General features: G+C 39.0%; 1 protein-coding gene across 4 annotated transcripts; it reads right to left on the bottom strand.

The window, feature by feature from the left end:
* Positions 1-431: 431 nt before the first annotated feature.
* abi3bpb (ABI family, member 3 (NESH) binding protein b) lies at positions 432-19,640 on the bottom strand. 4 transcript variants are annotated; one of them, XM_058762210.1, is made up of 20 exons: positions 19,466-19,640; positions 17,302-17,370; positions 16,982-17,114; positions 16,051-16,232; positions 15,919-15,971; positions 15,234-15,270; positions 14,337-14,414; positions 14,056-14,130; positions 12,095-12,295; positions 9,645-9,710; positions 7,242-7,310; positions 6,933-7,046; positions 6,248-6,337; positions 5,916-6,125; positions 5,115-5,220; positions 4,439-4,518; positions 3,183-3,212; positions 2,399-2,557; positions 2,184-2,306; positions 432-1,784 (listed from the first exon to the last, which is right to left on the bottom strand). In XM_058762210.1, exons 1-20 carry the CDS (start codon positions 19,629-19,631, stop codon positions 1,669-1,671), a joined length of 2,157 nt encoding a protein of 718 aa, XP_058618193.1. In that variant the 5' UTR covers positions 19,632-19,640; the 3' UTR covers positions 432-1,668. The 4 variants fall into 4 exon arrangements, with proteins under 4 accessions (XP_058618193.1, XP_058618194.1, XP_058618195.1 ...); XM_058762211.1 differs by lacking the exons at positions 12,095-12,295; positions 14,056-14,130 and adding an exon at positions 10,445-10,615; XM_058762212.1 differs by lacking the exons at positions 9,645-9,710; positions 12,095-12,295; positions 14,056-14,130.
* Positions 19,641-21,861: the final 2,221 nt, after the last annotated feature.

Raw genomic sequence — 21,861 nt, 5'->3', positions numbered from 1 at the left:
CAGTATATCGGTCCTTAATTCGGTCGTCAACCCAAACTAACGTTTATATCTTTCTATCTCTCTCTTATACGCTCTCCCCTTCTTTCTTTTGGTTGGAAACCTAATAAAGTCACTGAGAGGCATTTTGAATTTTATAGTCTTTTTTTCCCTCTAGCTTTGTGGTTTTCAGAGAATGTCCCTGTATTGGGTTTGGCAGGGCAAACTCTTCTCTTTTTCTAGCTCTGGAAAAGTATAGTAATGCAGTAAAGCATGTATTGATGTTTATTTTTATAATTTGAGTTGGTGAGATGAGGCAAGTTGAGTGGAGTTTAATGGTGGTGAAATTCCCAGAGTTCCAAGTGTTAACAGACCCACCTGAGAGACTCCGTTTCATTGTATTCCCTAGAAATGCATTAAAAAATGGTGCCACGACAAAGACAGGACACAGAGGATTAAAAAAGAAACAAAACTTCTGGTTTTTATTATTGTAAAATACATACAGAAGAAAACAAATCCAGAACAACAACAAACAACAGTTTCATTTTACAAACAAATTCCATGAAAATACGGATAAGCCAGAGAAACTCTGCCAAGGGCTTGGCAGGGACAAAACTGTACAAAATATGGGACCCAGACAAGCTCTCCTTGAAGTATTCAGTGAGTTAACACTCAAAAAAAGTGTTTTTTTTTTTTTTTCCTTTCTTTTTTTATTTAAACTTGTATCATGTTTCACAAGCTTGAGGGGAAGGATTTTTAATTCTCTCAAAGGTTTCCTGAAAAAATACTCTCTCCATATACATATAAATATATTTGTGCTGTGCAAATTGCAAGTGTAAGGTTGTCCTTACAATCTAGAACCATCAAATATACCAGGACTTACATTGGAAGACTATAGCCATGGTACAAAGCATCTAAATGAATGTTAGTTTGCATATTCCGTGTGTGTGTGTGCATGTAAAGACAATGATTATGTTCATCCCTACCCTTTGTAAACATAGACGTGTCGTCGTCTTGAGTCCGTTGTGTCTATTCTAGTGTGGGTAACCTGACTTGTTGAGCCACTACAATGTGTTCGTAAAAGCAACATAGCGAAGAGTCCCAGCTATACATATCATCTGACATTTCAGAGACCTAAACTAATACAGCTGCCTCTGGTGGTAGACAAAAGCCCAGGCTGTCTTTAAAGCGCTTAATAAAAGCCTGGCCCTTTCTCACTGGAAGAAAGCCAGTGAAGAAACCACAAACTTTGATAAATAATATTACACAAAATATCAAAATAGTTTCAGGGAGCCAGCTTCCCAATATTTAAACAAGTATTTTTTTACCTTTCTTTTTTATGTTATGTTCATCACTTCAATGTATTTGAAGTGTTTTTCTCATAATGAACTATTTATTATTATTATTATTACTTTCTTCTAGTTACTGTATGATAAATAACAAGATGAGGCACTGTTCTGCTATTACATGTCACAAATGCACTCAAAAGTATTCCCTGACTCTTTGATCCTGTACACTATTATACATGGTATGAACTTTGGTGACGTAGGCTGAGGAGTGACTGAACTCGCCATCATTGGTGGGGGGGGAAACAGTAAAAAAAAAAAAAGCATGTCATGTGACTTTAGCAGGCACCAACCCCAACCAATGAGAGTTACTCTTTAGGGTTCCTTGTGGATGCTTGCTCCGGTCCTACCACTTCCCTGGTATTGGCGTACCGCATTCGTACCATGCGACGTAGGTGATATGGGAGTTTCCACCTATCTGGCCGAAGTGGACTGGCTCTTGTCTCATTGCTCTGTAGAAGCCTGAAAATCATCAAGAAAAGCATTAGAATCGTTTACTCACTCCTTTCAACACAGTTTTGAAAAATGGGCAGGTTGCTTTTTTCCATGCAATTAGTCCACATGGGAACTGGAGATTTCAAGCTTCAAAAAGCAAAGGTAAAAATTTCATGAAAGTGGTTTATCATACAATAAGCTTTGTGTGAATAACCGAATAATGATATTCCTCTCTAGTGAGCTCTTAACTTCTGCAAATGAGCAAAATGCTTAAGAATTAATCATTTGAAATAGTTTTGTAAACTGCTTCTCATTCTGGGTTTGGAACGCCAAAAAGGTGAGTACATAATGGGATTTCTTGCATTTGCATTTCTTCACTAAAAGCATAGTAACATCATATTTGGTGTTCTCTTGTAGTTTAAATACCTGGCCTGGTTGGTAGCTGATCTGCAGGAAGCTGAGTGCCCGTTCTTCCATCCAGGAATGAGTCCACAAACTGGCAGTGGTCTTCACCATGACCCGTCTGGTCTCCAATGTTGTAGAATTTACCTGAAGGGAAGAGGAAGAAAAGAGCTGTCAATTTGTAATCTATTCTATCACAAAATGAACCCAATGTATGAATCAGTTTTCGGAAGACTGACCGTTGAGGGAGTCGCTCAGGTAGATCTTGTATCGTAGGGAGTTGCAGAGTTGGATGCCAACAAATTTGCGGTACCACGTCCTCTTGACATACTGCTTCCCGTTGCATTCAGAATAGGAGTCAGTTTTGAAGGGGAACTGGGTCCAAATGGCATCTTTACCTGAATGGCATGCCGAGAAACCCCAAGATGTTATTTTACGAACTGACAAGTCCAGATATTATGTTCTGGAACAGACTGTGCAAAACATTGTTTCTTTCAGTGGTCGTCTGAAAAGAGTACTGGAGTACAGACCCCATTTTTGTTTATACACGTGTTCGCAAAGGCCTGCTGGACATTAAGAGCTGAGGGGCTGCTCCATTAGTCTCTGTTTCCATTGGCTCCTGTCATAAGCTTGTCTTACTATTGGCTAACTTCGCCCTCTATATCCATTGTTCCATTACTCTCTCAATTTCGGCTAGAATAGACAATACACAGGAAGAAATTGAGGGAGATGGATATCAAACTGGCCCATTCTTGTAGCTCAATGAGTGCAAGAAAGTACAGAGGCCCTTATTTGAGAGCAAGGATGGAGGAGGATGGTGTTATCCATTTGCCACTCTTGGGTAAATGTTTTGTCTGGCTTAGAACTTGGTATGGAAGAAGTGAACTCATCGGAAGTCTCCACAGCTCCTTTACCCGTTCTTTTTCTTACTTTCCTCTAGGACTGCTTGTTACATTATCCATTCATTCAACAGATAGGAATTTGTCACCTGAGAGAAATAGGGTGTAAAGAAGAAACACGTACCTGAGACGTTCTCGCTTACTCGTGGATCCGCTGCAAGAGAAAACAGGATGAGAATGAGGAGAAATCAGAAATTATGGTTTTGTTTTAGAGCCACCTGGTCGTAGAAACAATCAAAATGATCTGTAGACTGTAGGAAAGTTACAGACACAAATCGGCCAACTCTGCATTGGCTATCCATGGGTGGGCAGAGTGCCTTAAGCAAAAAAAAAAGTACAATAAATTCCAACAAGCAGAAAATACTGCACTTTTCCAGCAGATTTTGAATCTCCCTTATGAAGAGAGATCAGCTGGCATGAACTAACCTGCCGGATCTGCCAAAGCTATAGGGGAGAGACTGAGCCTCAGGGGCTTTGGCGGTAAAATCTCATCATTCAGTTTTCCTCTATTTCTTTCCCGTCATCGCACATATGGACTCTCTTTCCTTCCTAGTTGCCTTTGCCCTGCTTTCCATTCTTTTGCTAGTGTCTTTCTTTATGCAGGCCAGACAAGGTTTAAAACTAAAGCCCCCTCCCATAAAACATAGATGATATGGCTCTTTATTTGTTCCTTTTTTATGATATGTTGTTAGTGAGCTTGTAAGACAGGGAAAGGTTGGCTGTGTGACAGCACTCCAGGGGTTCATCTGCAGGCAGTGATAGGGCCAAACGTTACAACAGTACGGGGACATGCTGGAGTCATTATGTTAACGACAAACAACTCATATGTTACATTACATCTCAAAGAGATAAAGGAGAGGCCATAAATATTGACTGACTTGCACAGACAGCATGCAAACCCATGGCAAAGCAATTTGCAGTGCTTCCCTGGGGATATTTGCATTTTATGCCTAATGTATGACTTTAAAAATACATATTTTATGTTAATACTGGGATTTGGTTGGGATAAGAGAATATAGTAATGACTCATGGTTAAACTGTGGGCGAAATAAACAAACATTCAGATAGCTCCAGGACATCTATTTCGCATTAAAATGGCATATATTTTTAAGTATGCTTATGACAATATAAGTTCAATATTAAATTCATTTTCTAGTTTAAAACAAATGTGCCAAAAATGTACTTTTTGTAGTCATGGATTTGTTTAAAAAGCTTTTCCTTTTTCCTTTTCCTTACACCTTGAACAATGTACAGTGCATCGCACCAAATAACTTTGATTTGGGGGACCAAGAAGTTTTCTTAAAATATATATATATATATTTTTTTTCTAAGTAATTCTACAACAAAAAAAAAGAAAATAAAAGAAAGAAAATGCATTACCAGACTCTGTGTTGAAAGTCACTGGTTCGCTGGGCGGCCCTTCACCGAGTTCATTCTTAGGCTTCACCTTGAATTCATAACTGTAAGGTTAAACAAAGACAGGTGATGGAACATTACGTTTCTACTTTGATCCACATAAAACCATTAGATGTATTCCATTTCACATCTAATGTTATACTCCTGACACAGCAGGCAGTCTGCTTAATTTGAAATGATTAAAAAAGGATTTCTGTATTGGAAACCTGGTGGGTTGTTGTCAAATTCCAAGCAAAATGAGGTTCTTATTTCCTGTCTTCTGAGCCCTGACACTTGATATATTTATTCTGCAGAGTCTGAAGACTCAAAGTCTGTGGCCCCCCTTTAATGGATCCTCCATGTGCGATGTAGAGACATTACCAAGGCCCACGTGCCTCGAGATGCAGTCCATAGGAAGCACTGGTTTATATTGTGTCACCAGATCTTGAGCCTATATTCAGCCTCATTAAAAAGCTAGCAAGCGTGGCGGCTCCCCTACAGCCAGACCACAGAGCTCACGTCCAACACCTTGTCCAGACCTCAGGATGCATATAAGTCCTAACACCCCTGGTATTTGACACCCACATCAACTAAAATACATCTATCAAATTCAGCAGGGTGCCTTATATAGAGAGTTTGGAGTTCTGCATTGAGACTGTACCTGCTCTCTGGTTTGAGGTTCTCCACAGCTGTATGAGTCTGATTGGTGGTCAGAATGGAAACCTGTTCACCATCAGGACCTTTAGTTGTTGAGATAACCTCATATTCTGCAGGGGAGGGGGGAAATGGATTAGGAATGATTGATCAAAGTTAAGGGTTAGTATTGACTGATCAAAGTTGAGGGTTAGTGTTTGACCGATCAAAGTTGTGAATTAGTCTTTTACTGACTCAATGTAGAAGATTATTGTTTGATTGTTCTAAGTAGAGGGTTAGTGTTTGTCCGGCTGAAATTGAGAGTTAGTATTTGATTTAGAGTAGACGGTAAGTGTTTGAATGAACAAAGTTGAGAGTTAGTGTTTGAGTGACTCAAAGTTTGACTGATCAAAATCGAGAGTGTTTGAGTAGCTCAAAGTAGCATTTGACCGAACAATGTTGAGAATGAGTGTTTTAGTGATTCAATGTAGAAGGTTAGTGTTTAATTGATGAAAGTAGAGGGTTGGTGTTTGTCCGGTTGAAGTTGAGAATTAGTTTTTGACTCAAAATAGATGGTTAGTGTTTGATCGAAAAAAGTGAAGAGTCGGTGTTTGATTGATTGAAAGCTGAGAGTTAGTATTTGAGTGACTCAAAGTAGAGAGTGACTGTTTGATTGATCAAAATAGAGGGTTAGTTTTTGAGCAAATAAATCAAAGGTTATTGTTTGACTGATCAAATCTGACCAATCAAATTAGAGGGTAAGTGTTGGTTATAAACCAATAGACATTAGACCATGGTTTTTCTTTTACAATCCATCCCTTAATCCTACCTGTCGTCTCATTATCTGTTTTCTCCCAATCAAGAATAATGAAGGAGGGGCATCCTTCCACGGTTACAACAGTAAGGTTGGATGGGGGTGTTCTTGGAGGGTTGGTGACATTTTGTTCTCCAGCCTCCTCCTCAGGGAAGTAACTCAGAGAGGTGGTGATGGAGCAGGGTTCATCTGGCTTCTTATCTGTCTTGTAGACCACATGTGGAGCTGGACAACAACATATTTGTGTTTAAATTCAGATTCTGCTTTGCTTTGGCTCTGAAACTCAAATTTTCATCATTGAGAGTACTAGGCATGCATGACTACAGTAGTTAAGAAAGTCTCATTACCAATGTAGCGTTCTTTGCCCATGGCATCAATTTTAGAAGCAGGAACAGAGCTGAATACTGAAGAGTTCTCCCATGTCTCAAATCGGGGTGCTAGGACACAAAACATATTAACAGTGTCAAAAACAAATTTCTGGCATGAAACTCTAGATGCCACAGTCCGATGGGTCTAACTCAATCTGACCTAACGACATCATTATCATATGGCACGGCTGATTGGTTCTCTCCTGTATTGGTAGCCAATGAGTTCGCTGCTCAACATTCAAATAAATGACTAGTGTTTGCTGTGGCAGTAGCAGAGTGCTTCAGAAACGCTCCACCTTCCCCAGCTCCACCTGTATAGATCTGCTACAAGGTGATTCATGTATGCTATTTGGGGGTTATTCCATGTATGTTATATTTGCAGCAGCAGTATTTCTTACATGCTCACAGCAGCATGTTGTGGATGTGCTATCAGTGGCAAGTCTCGGTACTTGCTCTGCCGCAGCAACAGCAGCAGCAGCGTTGCAGATCTATTTCCGCCAAGACCAAATACATTAACATTGTCATGTACATTACCATGCCAATCCCTACGAGAGTTGTCATGACAGAACTATTTTCATACGCCATGTAAAAATGTACTCAAAAGATGTTTAACCTTCAGCAGAACATTGAAGATGATAGTATAAAATATCCCATGAAGACAAACCTGTCACTGTAGGAGAAGATGCTGTCTTTGGTTTGGATGGTTTTGCTGTAACAGGTGGCAGCTTGGGTTTCAAGATGGAAGCTTTGTCCTGACTCAGCCCTGTTATCTTGTCTGCTGTTACATAAACAAGTGAATACACAATGTTTTAAACATACCATCTTACCAAGCCATTTAGTGTTAAATGGCAGAAAAGAATGTCAAAACACATTTTTGATTCACATTTTTGTGGTTTTAATTTAGCAGATTACGGGGTTCCATGAGATGGACAACAGCTGTTTGTCTTTTAAGTTTAATTGACATTTTACCCACCTATTCCTCCAGGTTTGCCAACAAGATTAGGCTTTTTTGCTGGAATAGGAAGGCGTGCAGCTGGAGAACCTGTAATGATGGAAGTGAAAGTCATGAAGTGAAATCCTGCCAAATTCAGATATCCTACTCTCCCATTTCCTTCATCTGTTTCTACTATGAACTAACAAGCACGCAGTAAGATGACAATGGCACCAAAAGCTTCATAACAGGTCAAAAGTAGCCCTTCCCTCTAATCAGCACACTTTCTCATAATATTCACACATCTTCATCATGTTCTCTTAACTTGTGATTTTATGAAAAACAGTGGAACACATCTCTACCACCCTCAATTTGGTTGAACTGCTTTTACATTTTAGTGAAACACCTAAAATGTGTCCCTTGAAAACACCTGTTTTCAATGAACCATTTCTGTTATAGAGTCAAATATCTAACAATCATATAATATATCAAACTCCAACAGCAGAAAGTTGCTAACTCAAAATATATGAATTCAAAATATGGAACACAAGGTGAAATGCCCTCATTTTTAACCGCAATGTGGTCAAACATAAAATCTCCTAAAATGAAAATACGGCTTTTCAAATCTTTCTCCTCTTCTATGGAAATTGGAGTATCTGATACTTTAAATAATAAAATTGAGCATAATGCTTGTTTACTTTTAAGAACCTGCAATTTGGATGCTTTGCTAAATGAGAGTAGCAAATTTTGAGGTCAAACTCACTTGTGAAGTTAACGGCAAATTAAATAAAATTCCCTGTTTTCTTTCTGATTGCATGGATGAAGTCTAAACATTGGCACTTCAACTGCCTTTCAAACCTTCAGTTCTCAATGCCATCTTGCAGTCCAGCCAAAAGCAAACAGGCTAGAGCATGTGGACTCTTCCCAGGAAAATTTATTCAATTTACATCCGAGGCACCAGTTGTGAAACCCTCAGTTCATCACAGGGCAATCAGAAGGAGCTCAGCTCACTAAACCTTGTGGTACGAATAAAAACTGCAAATCTGGGTGGCGAAAACACCATACTTTGCTGAAAATAAAACTAAGGACCAACATATGTCATACTTTTGCAGAGGGAAAGTAATTTCCAGAGAGCTAGCCGAGATTTTTGGTGATGATGCCCGATGTTTTGGGTGATCTAAAACTGTTGTGGTTAGACGATTTAAAGCAGTCACTGTCAAACAAATCTACCATAGGTCATCTCTTCAATGAAAGCCACCAACCAGCCATGATCTCCTTAGATCTCTAACTTTTGGTCAGTAGAAGAAAATTCATGCCAACAATTTGTGCTAATTTTGTTGTATTCCACTGTTTTTGCACAAGCTGTAAGTAATAAGATGTGCCAATCATTTTGCAAAACTTATTTTGTCCGTGATTGTCTCTTAGCTTTTCTATTGATCACGGCAGCAGTAATTCATCAAATTATCAAATAATAGGGAATAGTGGTACAACCAGACAAATATCCGGATGTGTAATGCAATTAAACATCCTATTATAAATTTAGAGAGCCATTTTACAAAGTACACCAGATTGCAGAAGTCTGCTGTGTTTTCTAAAACCAAGACTAGTCAAAACCAATATGCTGTGCAGATTGTGTTCAGCACATATTTTGTGCTGTTGTTTATGATTTTGTTGAGCACTAAATTAATTCTGTTGTGGAATTGCTGTTAGAGAAATTCTATTCATAATGCTAAAGCAATTTTGGTAAGCTGCCCTCCAACGTCTTTTGCCATGTTAAATTTGTTAATGTTAACCATGTTAATGAGAATTAATATTTCATGGATAAATACCACAATTTTTTAATCTTTTATAATCAGGCTGTTTTTGTTTCTGCTACACAGATAAACAATATTGCAGACTGAAAAAGACCTCATACCACATGGAAGCTCGTGACTACAATAAAGCATGCAAGTCGTCATGCACACAATGAACTTTAACCAGAAGCAGCTACAGTCCTCTGCAGAAGTTTCAAACATTATTGCTGAAATGCACAAATAAAAGAGCCACAGAATGTTACAAGACAGTTTAGGACATTGCGGTGGGTTTCTGTGTCCTCCAAAAGACATGTTTTTCTCTAGAAAATAAATGTCCTACAGCACCATGATGGTTTAGAAATTAAAGAAACCAATCTGGGGAAAAGCTTTGACAGTTACACCACAAAGCTTGCGGCAGCATGGGATCTGCAGAAGCTTGCAAAACGACAACAAACGTCAAAGACAACATGGCAGATTTGCGAGCAAATGGGTTGACTGGTGAATGAATGGACGGATGGATGGACAGACACGAGTTTACAGGAGATTATGGATGGGAAGGACACCAACATGGGCACATGGGCTGCGTCACAAACAGACTTGCTGCAGGTTAATGATGGCTAACACACACAGAGGACGAGTTGGCTCTGTTTACCCATTCTTGTTCTGGACCATATGGCTGGTTTGGGGAGAGAAAGTCCCTTATGGTGCTCACCGTTAGCTGTTGAAGGGGAAAAGAGTGGGTGTTATGGAGAAAAGGAAGACTAAGGTAGCATCATATTGTTGTTTTGCTGAGGTGCACAGCAGCTGAAGACAACTGGGGTTTTACATAAAGAGTTATAGGCTGCCGCTCAACTACCTGAGGGGAAAAGAAGCCTTTCAAGATCAGATTAGTGCAAATGTTGGCGGTCTGTGTGCCCATCGGGCTAAATCGCACATACTTCACTGACAGTAAAACTGTCAGGTGTGACAGAGTATGATGGCCGGTTTGCACACACACCACATGTTGCAAAGGAGAAAATTTGGCTCTTGAAGAAAAACTGCCCCAAGAGAACTGCAACCAAAATAACTCTGCTGACAGGGAAGAATAAATAGCTGACAGGGGAGAAAAGGGGAAAAATTGTTTTCTTAAGTATTTTTTGTTGATTTTCAGTAAAAAAAAAAAAAAAAAATCTTGGATTTCATACAGTATTTTAACAAAATTTAGTGAGGTTTAAAAATTTCAGAAATATCCCCTGAAAACAAACCTAATTATGATTTTAATTGAATCGAATTTTTAATAAAATCATCTTTTTTTGCTGAAAAATAAGACAAAAATACTTGTGCAGGAGGAAGGAGTCAAGTTCTCCAATAAATAAATAAATAAAACTAATAATAAAAAAGAAAAGCAGAAAAGAAAAAGAGTAAAAGAAAGAAAAAGACTTGGGTAAGAGGGGTAAGAGTAATGACTTTTACCCCCATATCTTCCGGAGGAGTCACCAAGCCTGGGGGAAGAAGGTCTCATGCCATTAGAGAGAGAGAAAGGGTATCTGCCCAGTGACGTCTGGTTCCTGGTGGTCACTGTTAAGACTGAATCGACGGGTTTGGGTGGAAGAGAAGAGATGGAGTCTCTCCGGATGCTCTTACCTAGATTAAAAACAACAACAACAGCAGCAGCTTTGGTTATGCCTTGTCAACTCTGGGAGGTACTGCATGTTGAGGCAGGTACTGTACAATCATGTGGGGGCTGCTATGTGTTAAAAAGATTTGCCATCTGTGGACTGATCAGAGACGTTAAAGTTAGCTAGCTGTGTTTTGGGTAACAAATCCGATATCTAAATTAAACCGATATCTGATATCTAAAAACTATAAATACAAGTACAGTAAGAGCTCCTTTTAATGAACAAGTGCCTACATAGGCAGCGTCCTATCTGAAATCACCCTCTTAAGTGACTGATTTGAAACACTTTCTCTGGGTAGCAACTCAATTTAATGCTCCTCATGCAAAGTACACAAGAGACTCAGCTTACAGTTACAATTTCAATGGTTTTGTGTTAGCATGTTGCTAAGCTAACAGCGCAACATTTTAGATAAGCATGAAACATTTACAAGCATTTACAACACTTGGAAATATCGTATAAGGTTGCATATGTTAGCTCATTCATAGTCAAATTTTTATTGATGATTTTTGGTACTGGGAGCATTACATCTATAATTATAATTTATAATTATGTAACTATAATTTTTCCCGCCTTTTTTGTCACCTTAAATGGATTTTATTACTGAACTTACATATCAATGCATCATGGGATTGGCTTTCCCACATTAGATGCATGCGATAATGTTGTGTAAATTTTGGAACACCCATGTTGCCTAAAAATACTGTCTGCAGCAGCTTCTACGGTTTGAAACAGAGAAACTACTGTTTATAGTAAAACTTGAATGATGTGTGGATTTAACAATAAATAATGTCTATTCTGACTGCAGTACGACTAAATCTGAAGTGCTGATGATTGCAGTAAAGTGCAGCAGTGCATTCCTGTGAAGACAAAACATGGTGTAAGGGAGGATACAGAAAAGCTGTGATTTCAGACAATAACACAGACATGATATACACCGATGGAACAGTTGTGATAGCTCGCCTGACAGAGCAAATAAATGAGAGGATTATGTGAACTGATGTCACCGGTTCTTGCTGTTTTTACTGGCGGTCTCAGTCACATAGACTACAGACAGCTCTTCCTGTAATCCATTGAGCCGGAGTGTGAAATAATGTCTGTTTGTGGCTGAAGTTACTGAATTACTTTGTTTGATTGAAATGCGGTTTGAACATCCATTAATTCCCTGCGTATCACTTTTCTCCAAAACCACCCCAAAAAGTGGAGAATGAACTGAATAAAGCTTTGAAGTCTGATATTCTGGTGTTTAGTCTAAGTTTGTGGTGGTAGAACGCATAGCCAAAGGTTGAACGGCAAGCGCCAAAATAAAATACCCAAGTATCTGTGTGGTAAATAGTGACTCGCTGAAGCAATATGTTATTTTCTCATTACCTGTCAACCATCAGATCCTGAAAATAGTATTTTAAAAGAACTTTAAAAAAGAACAAGAAGGAAACGTAGGAATTACCAGAGGAACTATGTGGCATCTGAGCGGCTCTAGGTGCACTGGTTTGGGAGTGTCCGTGTGGGGGTGTCCGGGTACTGCTGGGTAAGGAATAGGGGGTAGGAGTGACCGAAGGACGGGAGGGTTTAGTGGATAGGAGTTGGGGAATGATGGGAAGGATCTCCACCAGCTGAGAGGAGTCATTTCTAACATGGCTGTCTGAATCTGTTTAAGAGAAAGGGGGAGATGAGCTCTCCATGCTGGAAAAACCAAGTCCTTACACCTCAAGGTTGTCAACCAGTTGAAGATGGAACACCAGCTTAGCCAAAGTGGTCTAGCAGTTCAAATCAGGTTAACCAGAGGTCCCACCAGGTGGTAGGACAACTGATAATCCATCTAGCTTGTAACAGCAGTTTGGACCACCTTAAACTGGTTTTATCTGGATTTCCCAGCAGGACTGATTATTGAGACCATGACTGGAGGACGTTTCCTAACAGGGTGAACTGTACACTCCTAAAAATAAAAGATCCAGGGGTAGGGGTTTGCAGTGATGTCATGGAAGGTTCTCCAAAGACCCCTTCAGTGAACAGTTCTTAAAAGAACCATGCTTTTCTTAGTGTGAAGGGCATTATAAAAATCTTTTGTGGAATGGAAATGTTCCAAGGATCTACATGGAACCATCAATGCCAATAATCTTTATTTTTAAGAGTGTTGTGTTAAGAATGTTTGGTAGTTGTTTGCATTGCAATGGTATTAAACACATCTGTAAAAGTTACTCAGTTCCATCCCATTGACTCTTGATGGTATGGATGTTTGAGTGTCTGTTACCGATGTTGAGTATTTGTTTTGACACTTTTGTTAGGGGTTGAGAATGCACCTAATGACTTTGGTCTCATAATCAGTTTGGCTCCAGGTGGAAAAACACAGAGAGAGTTGTACTGTTATCTTATCCAGAGTTCAGAGACAGAGGAAGACAGGAAAGGAGGTGGGACTCCCAGAATTCTGCCTTTCCCTGCTAGAACTAATATGGGACTGATTCTTTCTCTACATGCAGTGACTTCATGCAGACTGAACAAAGGCCAGCAGAACAAAATGCAAAAACTCTGAATGAAAGGGTTGATGAGATCAGAAAAAGAGATGGTTTTGAAGTTCAGAAGATGAAATACAAGACGAGATTAGACTGTGAAGCTATGAAAAAAGTATTTCTACAGAATCTGACTCGAATAATGACTTACTTACATAAAAAACTTACTCTGCCATTACCATGGTGCAGTGGTGGCATTACACTAACACCATGGCACTCTAATATTTACAAAGGTTATCTTATGGTAACCATGTTTAAATTGCATATTACCATAAATTATGGTAATACTATTTTTATTTAGTGGGATAAGCTTGAATTGTGCCATAATTTGCTGTTATATCACTACATACTATATAAACAAAGATTTACAGTGACACAGAGGGACAAAGAGAAAAAAAGGACAGAAATAAAGACATAGAGTGCCATTTATGGCCACAGTAATAAAACAGATGGGAGACTGAGGAAACCAAACATTTATAACAGTTATGATGTGATTGACAAGTGATGAAATGATAGGGGACTGAATGGGCAGAGATGAGCGTGACAGAAAAAGAGCTGATTGGTGGACACAGAGAGTCTGACTGGTGCTGATGGGTGGAGCGTGAGCAGGCCTACAGAGACCGCGCCAATGCGTGACCATGCGTGACCACAGAGGGGCTTTCGCAGTGTAGCACCCTGGGAAAACTTACACTCACACTTCCTCCTCACTGTGGAGGCGACTGGTCAGGAATCCTCATCACGGCAGGATTGGGACTTTCTAACTCAACGTTCTTACAAGGCATGCCAGCATGCAGCCAATCATAACAGCGGATGTCTTTTATCCCCACCCACACCCAGCAAAGCGATTACCAACTGACTGCTCATAAGCAGAGTGATTTAAAACAAAATGTCTCTCGGTTACCCAATGGGAGCTGAGGCCATTTTGGCTCATTGGCTCTTGGAGCAGCCACAGTTCCTTGCTGGCCCATTGGTGGCGCTGTGGGAAATAATGCAATGTTTTCATAAATGGAAAAAAAAAATGAGAGAGAAAAAGTGAGCAGGCATCCCCAACAAGGCTCTTGAGAGGGAGAAAGTATTGAATGTCTTTACTGTGACTTCAAATGCCAGTTTAAAGTGAATGACTGGAATAAAACCAAATCCTGTATGAAAGAAGAGTGCAGAGAGAGTAAGAGGGAAAATTACCAAAAGATGTCTTGGGACCTCCATTAACGCCTGTGTTTTTGGGCAGTCCTGGCTGGCTTATGTTGTGGTATACAACAGCTAGAAAGGAGATTGCGAAGGAAGAAACCTACATAAAATGCTTTCAAACAGATCTCCACAGAAAAAAAGCACTGAATGCAGTTTGACTCATTTTACACATGGACCGAAACACAGATTAAAGGAAAAAACATTCATCCAAAAATCATCAATCTGTGATGATTTACTCTTACTTATTTAAACAGATAACCATGCAGCATACAGTGACCAGGATTTGTCAAGCTACAAAAAAGGCTGTCATGGTTTAAAAATGACAAAAGCACCCTAAAGGTACCTAAAAAATATCTTAACCTTTTTAGCTTAATATAGAGCCAATTATAAGTCATTTATAGGTTCAATTTCAAGTGTAAACATTGCTCTGCTATCAAAACATTACTTTGTTTATTTGAGGATTCCAATCCGCCTAGCATAGCAACACTGCCTCAACCAATTGTATAAGTTTGGGGCGGAGATATCTGTTTGTTCGACCAATGGCAGACTGTGGTCATTAGAAGCACGGAAATGATACAGTTCACCTTTAAATTTCATTACGTTCCTCACACAAAGCCACCTGAACTCTTCAAATGGTCAAGAACTACTTGTCTTGATACATTTTTTTTTTGTTTTTGTTTTTGTCATTTTTAAAGTTTGACAGCCCTTTATTACCATATACTTTAATTGAATGGAAGAGAACAGTGTGATTTGACCAAATTTATTTTTGATTTACAGAAGGAAGGAAGTCATGCAGGTTTGAAATGACATGAGGGTGAGTACATGACAGAATCTCTTGTTTTCTTTACTATATATGGGGCAATTCTTAAAAGTAGTAGTTGATGGTCTTACCAGGTCGAAGTGGGAACAGGCTGCTGTGGGTTCCAGCCTGTAAAAAGAGGGTTACACACATTTTTTTCCCTTCCCTTTTTAAAAAAAAGAAGTGTAAAGTGAAAGAACACAGCTTTCCGTCTTCATATCATGTAAAAGAACTCTGTAATCAGGGTCTCTCCACCGTGTCTAAAGTGTTTCTGAAATGCCCTGACAGGCATGTATTATTTCCAGCCTCCACTCAGAAAATAAAGTCCATTACACACATACATATGCCAACAACTGGATTCTTAACTTGAAAGATTGGGAATATGTGAGAAAGAGTTTGCTCGCAGGCATATTTCTTTGTTTTCAAGACAGTTCAAAAACAGACCATGGCGGTCAAGAAACTAGGAAAGGCAACTCTGGCAAAGCATGGTGGGAGACCAGCTTAACCATCTAAAACCATTTTAGACAGGCACCCCAGACTTGTTTATACTGGTTTCTTATTGGCCTTACCTGTTGGTTACTTATTACATATTAAGTTCTAAATAGTCTAAATTTGATCTTTTTTGTTTCAGAATGTGAATATGGTTTGAATTAAATTACGGCAACATCAGAGAAACACTAAAAGTTGTGCATGACATGTGGTTTTCCCTGTTAAACTGTTGAGGGTCCTCTATACTACAGTATATACAGCAAGTTGACATGAAACAACACTACATACCAAAGTCTTGACAATGGGTCGGTTGGGCTTGTAGGTTATCTGCATGTTTTTGTCTGAAAACAAAATGGTATGATCATCTTTTAGGTTCCTCAGCCAAAATATCTTTGAATTAATCTTTGGGGTCTCTATTACCTCCCATGTTGGTGTTGTGCATCACTGGTTTGCTCCACATTCCACTACGGTCATCTTTGTTGGATCGGACGCCAAATTCGTAGGGTGTGTTGGGCTTGAGGTTGTCGATTACGGTATCAGATGTGGGGCAGGTCTGGTAGATCCACTTCCTGTTTCTTTCTCTATAGCGAATGGTGTAATGCCTGGTTCAAAGACACATTGGTTATTCAAGTATCCAGTAAACAAACAGCTCAAGAGTCATTTCTACACCCTAGCTTTGGAATCAAATGATGATGAGGTCCCACAATTTTAACAAACTGGATTTCTATCACCATAGCTATGGTCAGGCTTTAAACAGAGGGGCTTATGTTTGGTGTATCAAGAGCATTGGTACTCGAATTTAGCTCCCAACTGTTTTGGTCCAGGTCAACATTTCCAATGGCCTTTCCAAAAGTCTCCCCTTAACAGAGAAAAAAAGTTCACATGCTTCTGCATATGAAAACCAGAGCGAGTTAGGGAGGCTGAGAGTAGGTCAGTGCGTCCCAAAAGTGCCTGTATCCTCAAAAAGCATTTAAACATGTAGACACACACCACACCTGCAGTGGCAGGGATCCATATCCCACACTTTTTTTTTTCCTCCGTGTAGAAAAACATTGCACTCATTGAATGGGTCTCTTGGTTACGCGACATAAATCCAGTCTCCTGTCAGTGCAGTGAGAACATTGAATAAAAACCTGCACTGCACTGTAAGGCTTTTGAGGACGGGACCCCTAAATACTGGAGAAAGGGTGCCATGATATTTCATTATCTTTTTTCCCCATGTTTTTTTTAGGTTAAATGGCCCCTAAATATGAAGTGAAGTAAATTAAGTCGTACTCTGGGATTTAAGGCACTCATATGGTTCATGTTGGTGGAGGAAAAGTAAAATCCAGATGTTCTGTGTATAACTCACCCATCCTCCAAGCAGTCGTTCATGATGTTTCCTTCATAGGGTGTCTTCAAGTAGGTTCCCCAGGACAGAAGCACAGATGTCGGTGTGACAGAATCGATCACCAGATGAAGAGGTTTATCCAGGTTCACTTTACCTGTTTCAAACACAGATTTATTCAAAGTTACCAGAAGCTAATGCTAACTGAAAGTCTTCAAAGGTTCCCACTGGTTCAATAGCACATCTGTTGCATATTTTCCACTAAATATACCCTGTCATGGACTATTTCGATTTTTAATCCATTGCCAATACATTTCTTTTAAAAAATCTATTTTGCATGCTACCTGTGCAGTGCTTCTTCACATCATTGGTTGGGATGGGCTGAACAGCTACCAGGTACTTGGGCTCAGCATCTGTGAAAGCAAGCACCTCAAGTTATTTAAGGGTTCAAACAAAACCATAAAAAAGGGCAATTTCATGGTTAAACTTAAGTTCCTTTCATGAACTTCCAACGAACATGAAGGAAATAATCAAAAACAAGAAAAGAAATGTAAAGGCTGCAACACACGTCAACAAAAGGTTGACCCCTGAAGACTGCCATGACTGTGCGTCAATGTCAACAAGTCTCATAAAATCAGATAATTTGACCTTTTACAACAGAGGTTCCCAATCCTGGCCCTGGGGAACCACCAACATGCATATTTTAGATGTCTCCCTAATCAACCACACCAGATTAATTTCATCAGCTCATTAGTAAAGACTCCAAGACCTCAGATGTGTCTGTTAGATAAGAGAGACATCAAAAATGTGCAGTTTTGGGGTTCTCCAGGACCAAGATTGGGAACCACTGTTTTATGACATGGCAAGGTTAGTTTAGGTTGTAAAAAAGATATTTACTTTGACAAATATATTTCAAATATATTTAAGATATTTAAACACTAAAAATAGGTTAGAAAAAGTTTTGTTCGTTATATCACACGAGTCATTAAATTTAACATTTTGTTTAAAATGGTGTAAAAGTTTGAAGTGTTAAAGACTTATTACGTGTGATTCAAGCTATATTTTTTTAATGGCCTTTTCTGTATCAAGAACACTTATTTGTCACAGACCCACAATTCTGAAAAAATTCTGGTAGACTTTTGTTTAGTAAAATGTCTTGAGTTGTTTAATGTGAAGCTTTTCACACAGTTTATAGCTCTGTGATGACAAAGGTTTGCTAAACATCCGTGTTTCCACTGTAACAGAATTAAACAGCACATTTGCCAAAATTTGATTTGTTGGGGTGATAAGTTTGTTATTTATTCCTTTCTAACAGTTATAAATATGTACACAGGAAAACTCATTTAGACAAAAAAGCCCATTAGACTGATACAAAATGGGTCATTACCAAAGTCCACAACAATCTAGACATTTATGAGTATATGTGCATGTGGTATGTCCAGTTGGGAAGACGCCAATAACTGCTTTCGCCTTTCGACCATCTGTTGTGCACGTGTACCATATTGAAATCTCAGCACACACTGTAAATTCAAGTGAAATGATCCTTCAGCCTGCAGCCAATATTGAATAATGATGTGACTGTGTTTTCCTGTGTTGAATTGCATAGGTAAAGAAGCCAAAAACTCACAGTCCCTTCCTTTTGGAACAAACAATGCTTTGTTTGCAAGCTTCTGGGTAAGCGCGTAAGCATCAATGTGTAATCATTTTTTTGTCAGTGCTTTCCATTGAGCCGAACTTCAAAAGCGTCTACTTGAAGGTTGAGACCTTGTCCACTTTAATCTTAAATGTTTTTTGCCATCAATACTAGTGACCAGAATTGCTTTTTCTAGCTATTAAAATTCTGACACTGATGAGCTGATAATTATTGTCATGTCATGGCTGTTAACCGATAAGTGCCCGATTCTACATAAAACAAATACTTATTTTTATGTTATGGCTGATCACTGGTAAATGGTCAATATAAAAATTCTATGTAAAGTTGATAATTATTTTTCCTGCACAAGTACATATTCCTGCACAAGTAAAATGAAGCACCAGTTGTAAAAACTAACATTAGCTTTAGGGTACCTATGACGTGACCTTAAACTCCTCAGAGTGAACTTTGGGGTTGTAGCTCCTGGGAGAGTGATGATGAATGGACAACAGGAAATTATTTTACAGAAAAACATAAATGTGGTTAGTGTTGCTGGGAGTAATATGTGACCTTTTTACCTTGTCAGGCGTGATGTGTGGCTTTTTGGTGATGACAAATACTGTGGTTACAAAACCTTTAACAAATAGCATTCGTTTGGGGTTCAATTAAAGTTTGTGCTTTCAAATAATGGAAGAGTTGGCGCAAACATAGGTGTGCAAATCAAGACGGTGGTTTCGATGGGTCAAGGAATCAGCATTTGTGGTTACTCCTCCATTCCCGTGCTAACCCACAAAACAACATTAGTGATTGTTTTGTGGGCTTCCTTCGGGCTCTTAAGCGAAATAACGGCTGCCTGTGGTTAAACTCAAACTTACCAATCTCGGTCTCATAGGGTTCCCCGTTTTCTGGAAGTTGAATGAACTGCTTGGAGAACATGCTGGAACCATAGCCTAAGATGTAGCCTTCAAGTTTGACATCAGGGTTGGGTCGAACGAACTTCAGAACTATAGTATCCCCAGTGGCGTTGATTCGAACCTTCATATTCTGTCTTCTTACTGTGAAAAGGAAAATATAGTGTTTGAAATACTTTTAATTGGCTTAAGAAACAGTGCTGCAGCTCTTCAAACGTTCTGTGTTTCTATGTTTGACATTCAGTGGCAGTAAAGAGCAACTGCACAAAAAGAGTGACTTTCAGAACACCACAATGAATAAATGATTAATTACTTAAAGAGTAAAGAGTAAGATTTTATGTTTCCCATGTGTTGGATGGGGTTTGTGAATTTATGGGGTTTATTGATTTATGAGGCCAAAGGGGAACGGAGGAGCGCTCTTTTGAAGAGCGCAAAAGTGTGTGCCATGAAAATCATTGTTGAGGTAAATCAAGGACAATGGCTTTCACAGTTGAGCTCCTCATCACTTCCCTCAAAGCACAGTAGCATATGGACCTCCAACATTACACCCTAGTTACGCAGCATTACATTTAGAGGAATTATGAGTCTTTGAGGCTTTGTACAGTTTCGGGAATTTGACACAGACACACATTTAAAGTGATCTGATCATTATCTTTTCAATCATGCACCAAGCAATTCATTATAAATTACCTCCTTTTATACCAGCGTCGTCTTTCACTGCCATTTCATTGGATAATTTGCAGCATGGAAAATGTCTCGAGTCAGTTTCAGCCCCATTCTAAATCCAATAAGCCACTAGGCTGAGTGGAGATTTTTCCGCTTCCACCTTTTTCCCATCAATCAGAACTGTTTAACGATTACGCTGAGTTAAAGAGGCCACGAAATGTCCTCCTTAAACTGATTTAAACTGGTTTGTCTGGGCCGTTGGAAAGTGATGTGTGTATTTAACTTTATAAGTAATTGCAAGCGTGGCAGGTAAAGCTAATCAACCCTATCTGTCAAAGTCATGATGAAGCACCACTTTAACCAAAGCTCTCATTAGTTAGGCTTATTAAATGGACATTTCAGCCCAAAAAATAAATAAGTAATAATAATAATAAAAAAAATTCTGTCATTATATACTCACCAAGCTAAAATCATTTGATGTCAATGTAACCACCACCACCGTTGACCACCAAAAAAAGCACCATAAAAGATTTTGTATTAGAAAGTTAAGTCTTTTAGTGAGCTGATAATTCAAGAACTGCTGTGACCAGATTATTGAGTCAATGAGTTGAATGCAAAAACTGGATAAGTGAACAAATTGTTCTTTTTGAGACCATTCTTTGGATGAACTAGATCATTCACAAACAACTCATTCTGACTTGTCAACTGGAACAACCAGTGTTCTGAAAAGAACAGACTATTCAACTATTCATTCATTGATCCAGTTCTTGAGTTCAACTCAACTGATTCAGTTGCAGCAACTCTTGAGTTAGCAGCTCACCAGAGGGGAGCTGTTGTTTTTGGATGTCAGTGGTCACTCTGAACATTCCTTGAAAATGACCTGCATGAAGATTCTTATTGTATGCTATTACTTTTTGTGTTACATAAGACATAAAGGTGAATAAAAAATGACAGAATTTCATTTCTGAACTGTCTATGGAGACGCCTTTCAAATCACCCTATATTGAAGCATAGACATGGAAAGCCGACAGACTAATTCAGTAACTCGTCTTCTTAATCTTTTAAAATCAGTTAAACAAACAGAAAAGAGGAAGCGTGTGTGGTCAGGGAAGCTGCTGGATTTGTACAAGGGAAAAAATACAAACCACTAAATCACTGGGATCATTGTAAAATAAACTCCAGTGAAAAGCACTTGAAAATGAACTCTACTTTAGGTGTTTCCTACCGTTACAACAATGTACCATATCACTTTGATTAAGTATAATTAACAGACAGGTGCAGTCTTGTTTCTTCATCTATTCATTCAGGTGTCTTTTTCAATTCCTAAACCATGTCAATGTAGCTTTTGACTGGGGCCAAGGTTCTGAGTCATGGATAGGCTTGACACTTGTGGTAGAGTGGTGTTATTGGTTTACCTGCTCTCACCAGCTTGTTGCCACAAATGCTTTAAAAGCTGTAGCTGAGGGATTTATTCCATTCCCAACATTTAATAGTTTTACATCTGACAAGTATCGTAAAAAGACGATTTGCAGTTACAAGACTTTTACCATTCCAGTGGAGGAGGGCTGGACAGTGGTTTGACCTCTGTGGTCAAGGGCAAGGAAAAACACAAACATTTTTATTTATTTTTTTAGGGAAAACATGCTAGTGAAATCTGGTGGTTTTATAAATTTTTCTTTTTTTTTATCGTTTTA

The sequence above is a fragment of the Onychostoma macrolepis genome, chromosome 22 (assembly GCF_012432095.1).
Source record: "Onychostoma macrolepis isolate SWU-2019 chromosome 22, ASM1243209v1, whole genome shotgun sequence".
NCBI classification, from domain to species: Eukaryota; Metazoa; Chordata; class Actinopteri; order Cypriniformes; family Cyprinidae; genus Onychostoma; species Onychostoma macrolepis.
The sequence above is the reverse complement of the archived record's forward strand: the minus strand, read 5'-3'. Positions and strand labels throughout refer to the sequence as shown.

What these genes read in the sequence shown, in the direction of transcription:
- abi3bpb (XM_058762210.1), bottom strand. Translation starts at nt 19,631, where the DNA reads ATGAAGGTTCGAATCAACGCCACTGGGGATACTATAGTTCTGAAGTTC. An exon ending in AACGACTGCTTGGAGGATGG is followed by an intron (nt 16,233 to 16,981) that starts GTGAGTTATACA and finishes TCTTTGAACCAG; the next exon opens with GCATTACACCATTCGCTATA. An exon ending in AGTAAGCGAGAACGTCTCAG is followed by an intron (nt 2,558 to 3,182) that starts GTACGTGTTTCT and finishes CATGCCATTCAG; the next exon opens with GTAAAGATGCCATTTGGACC.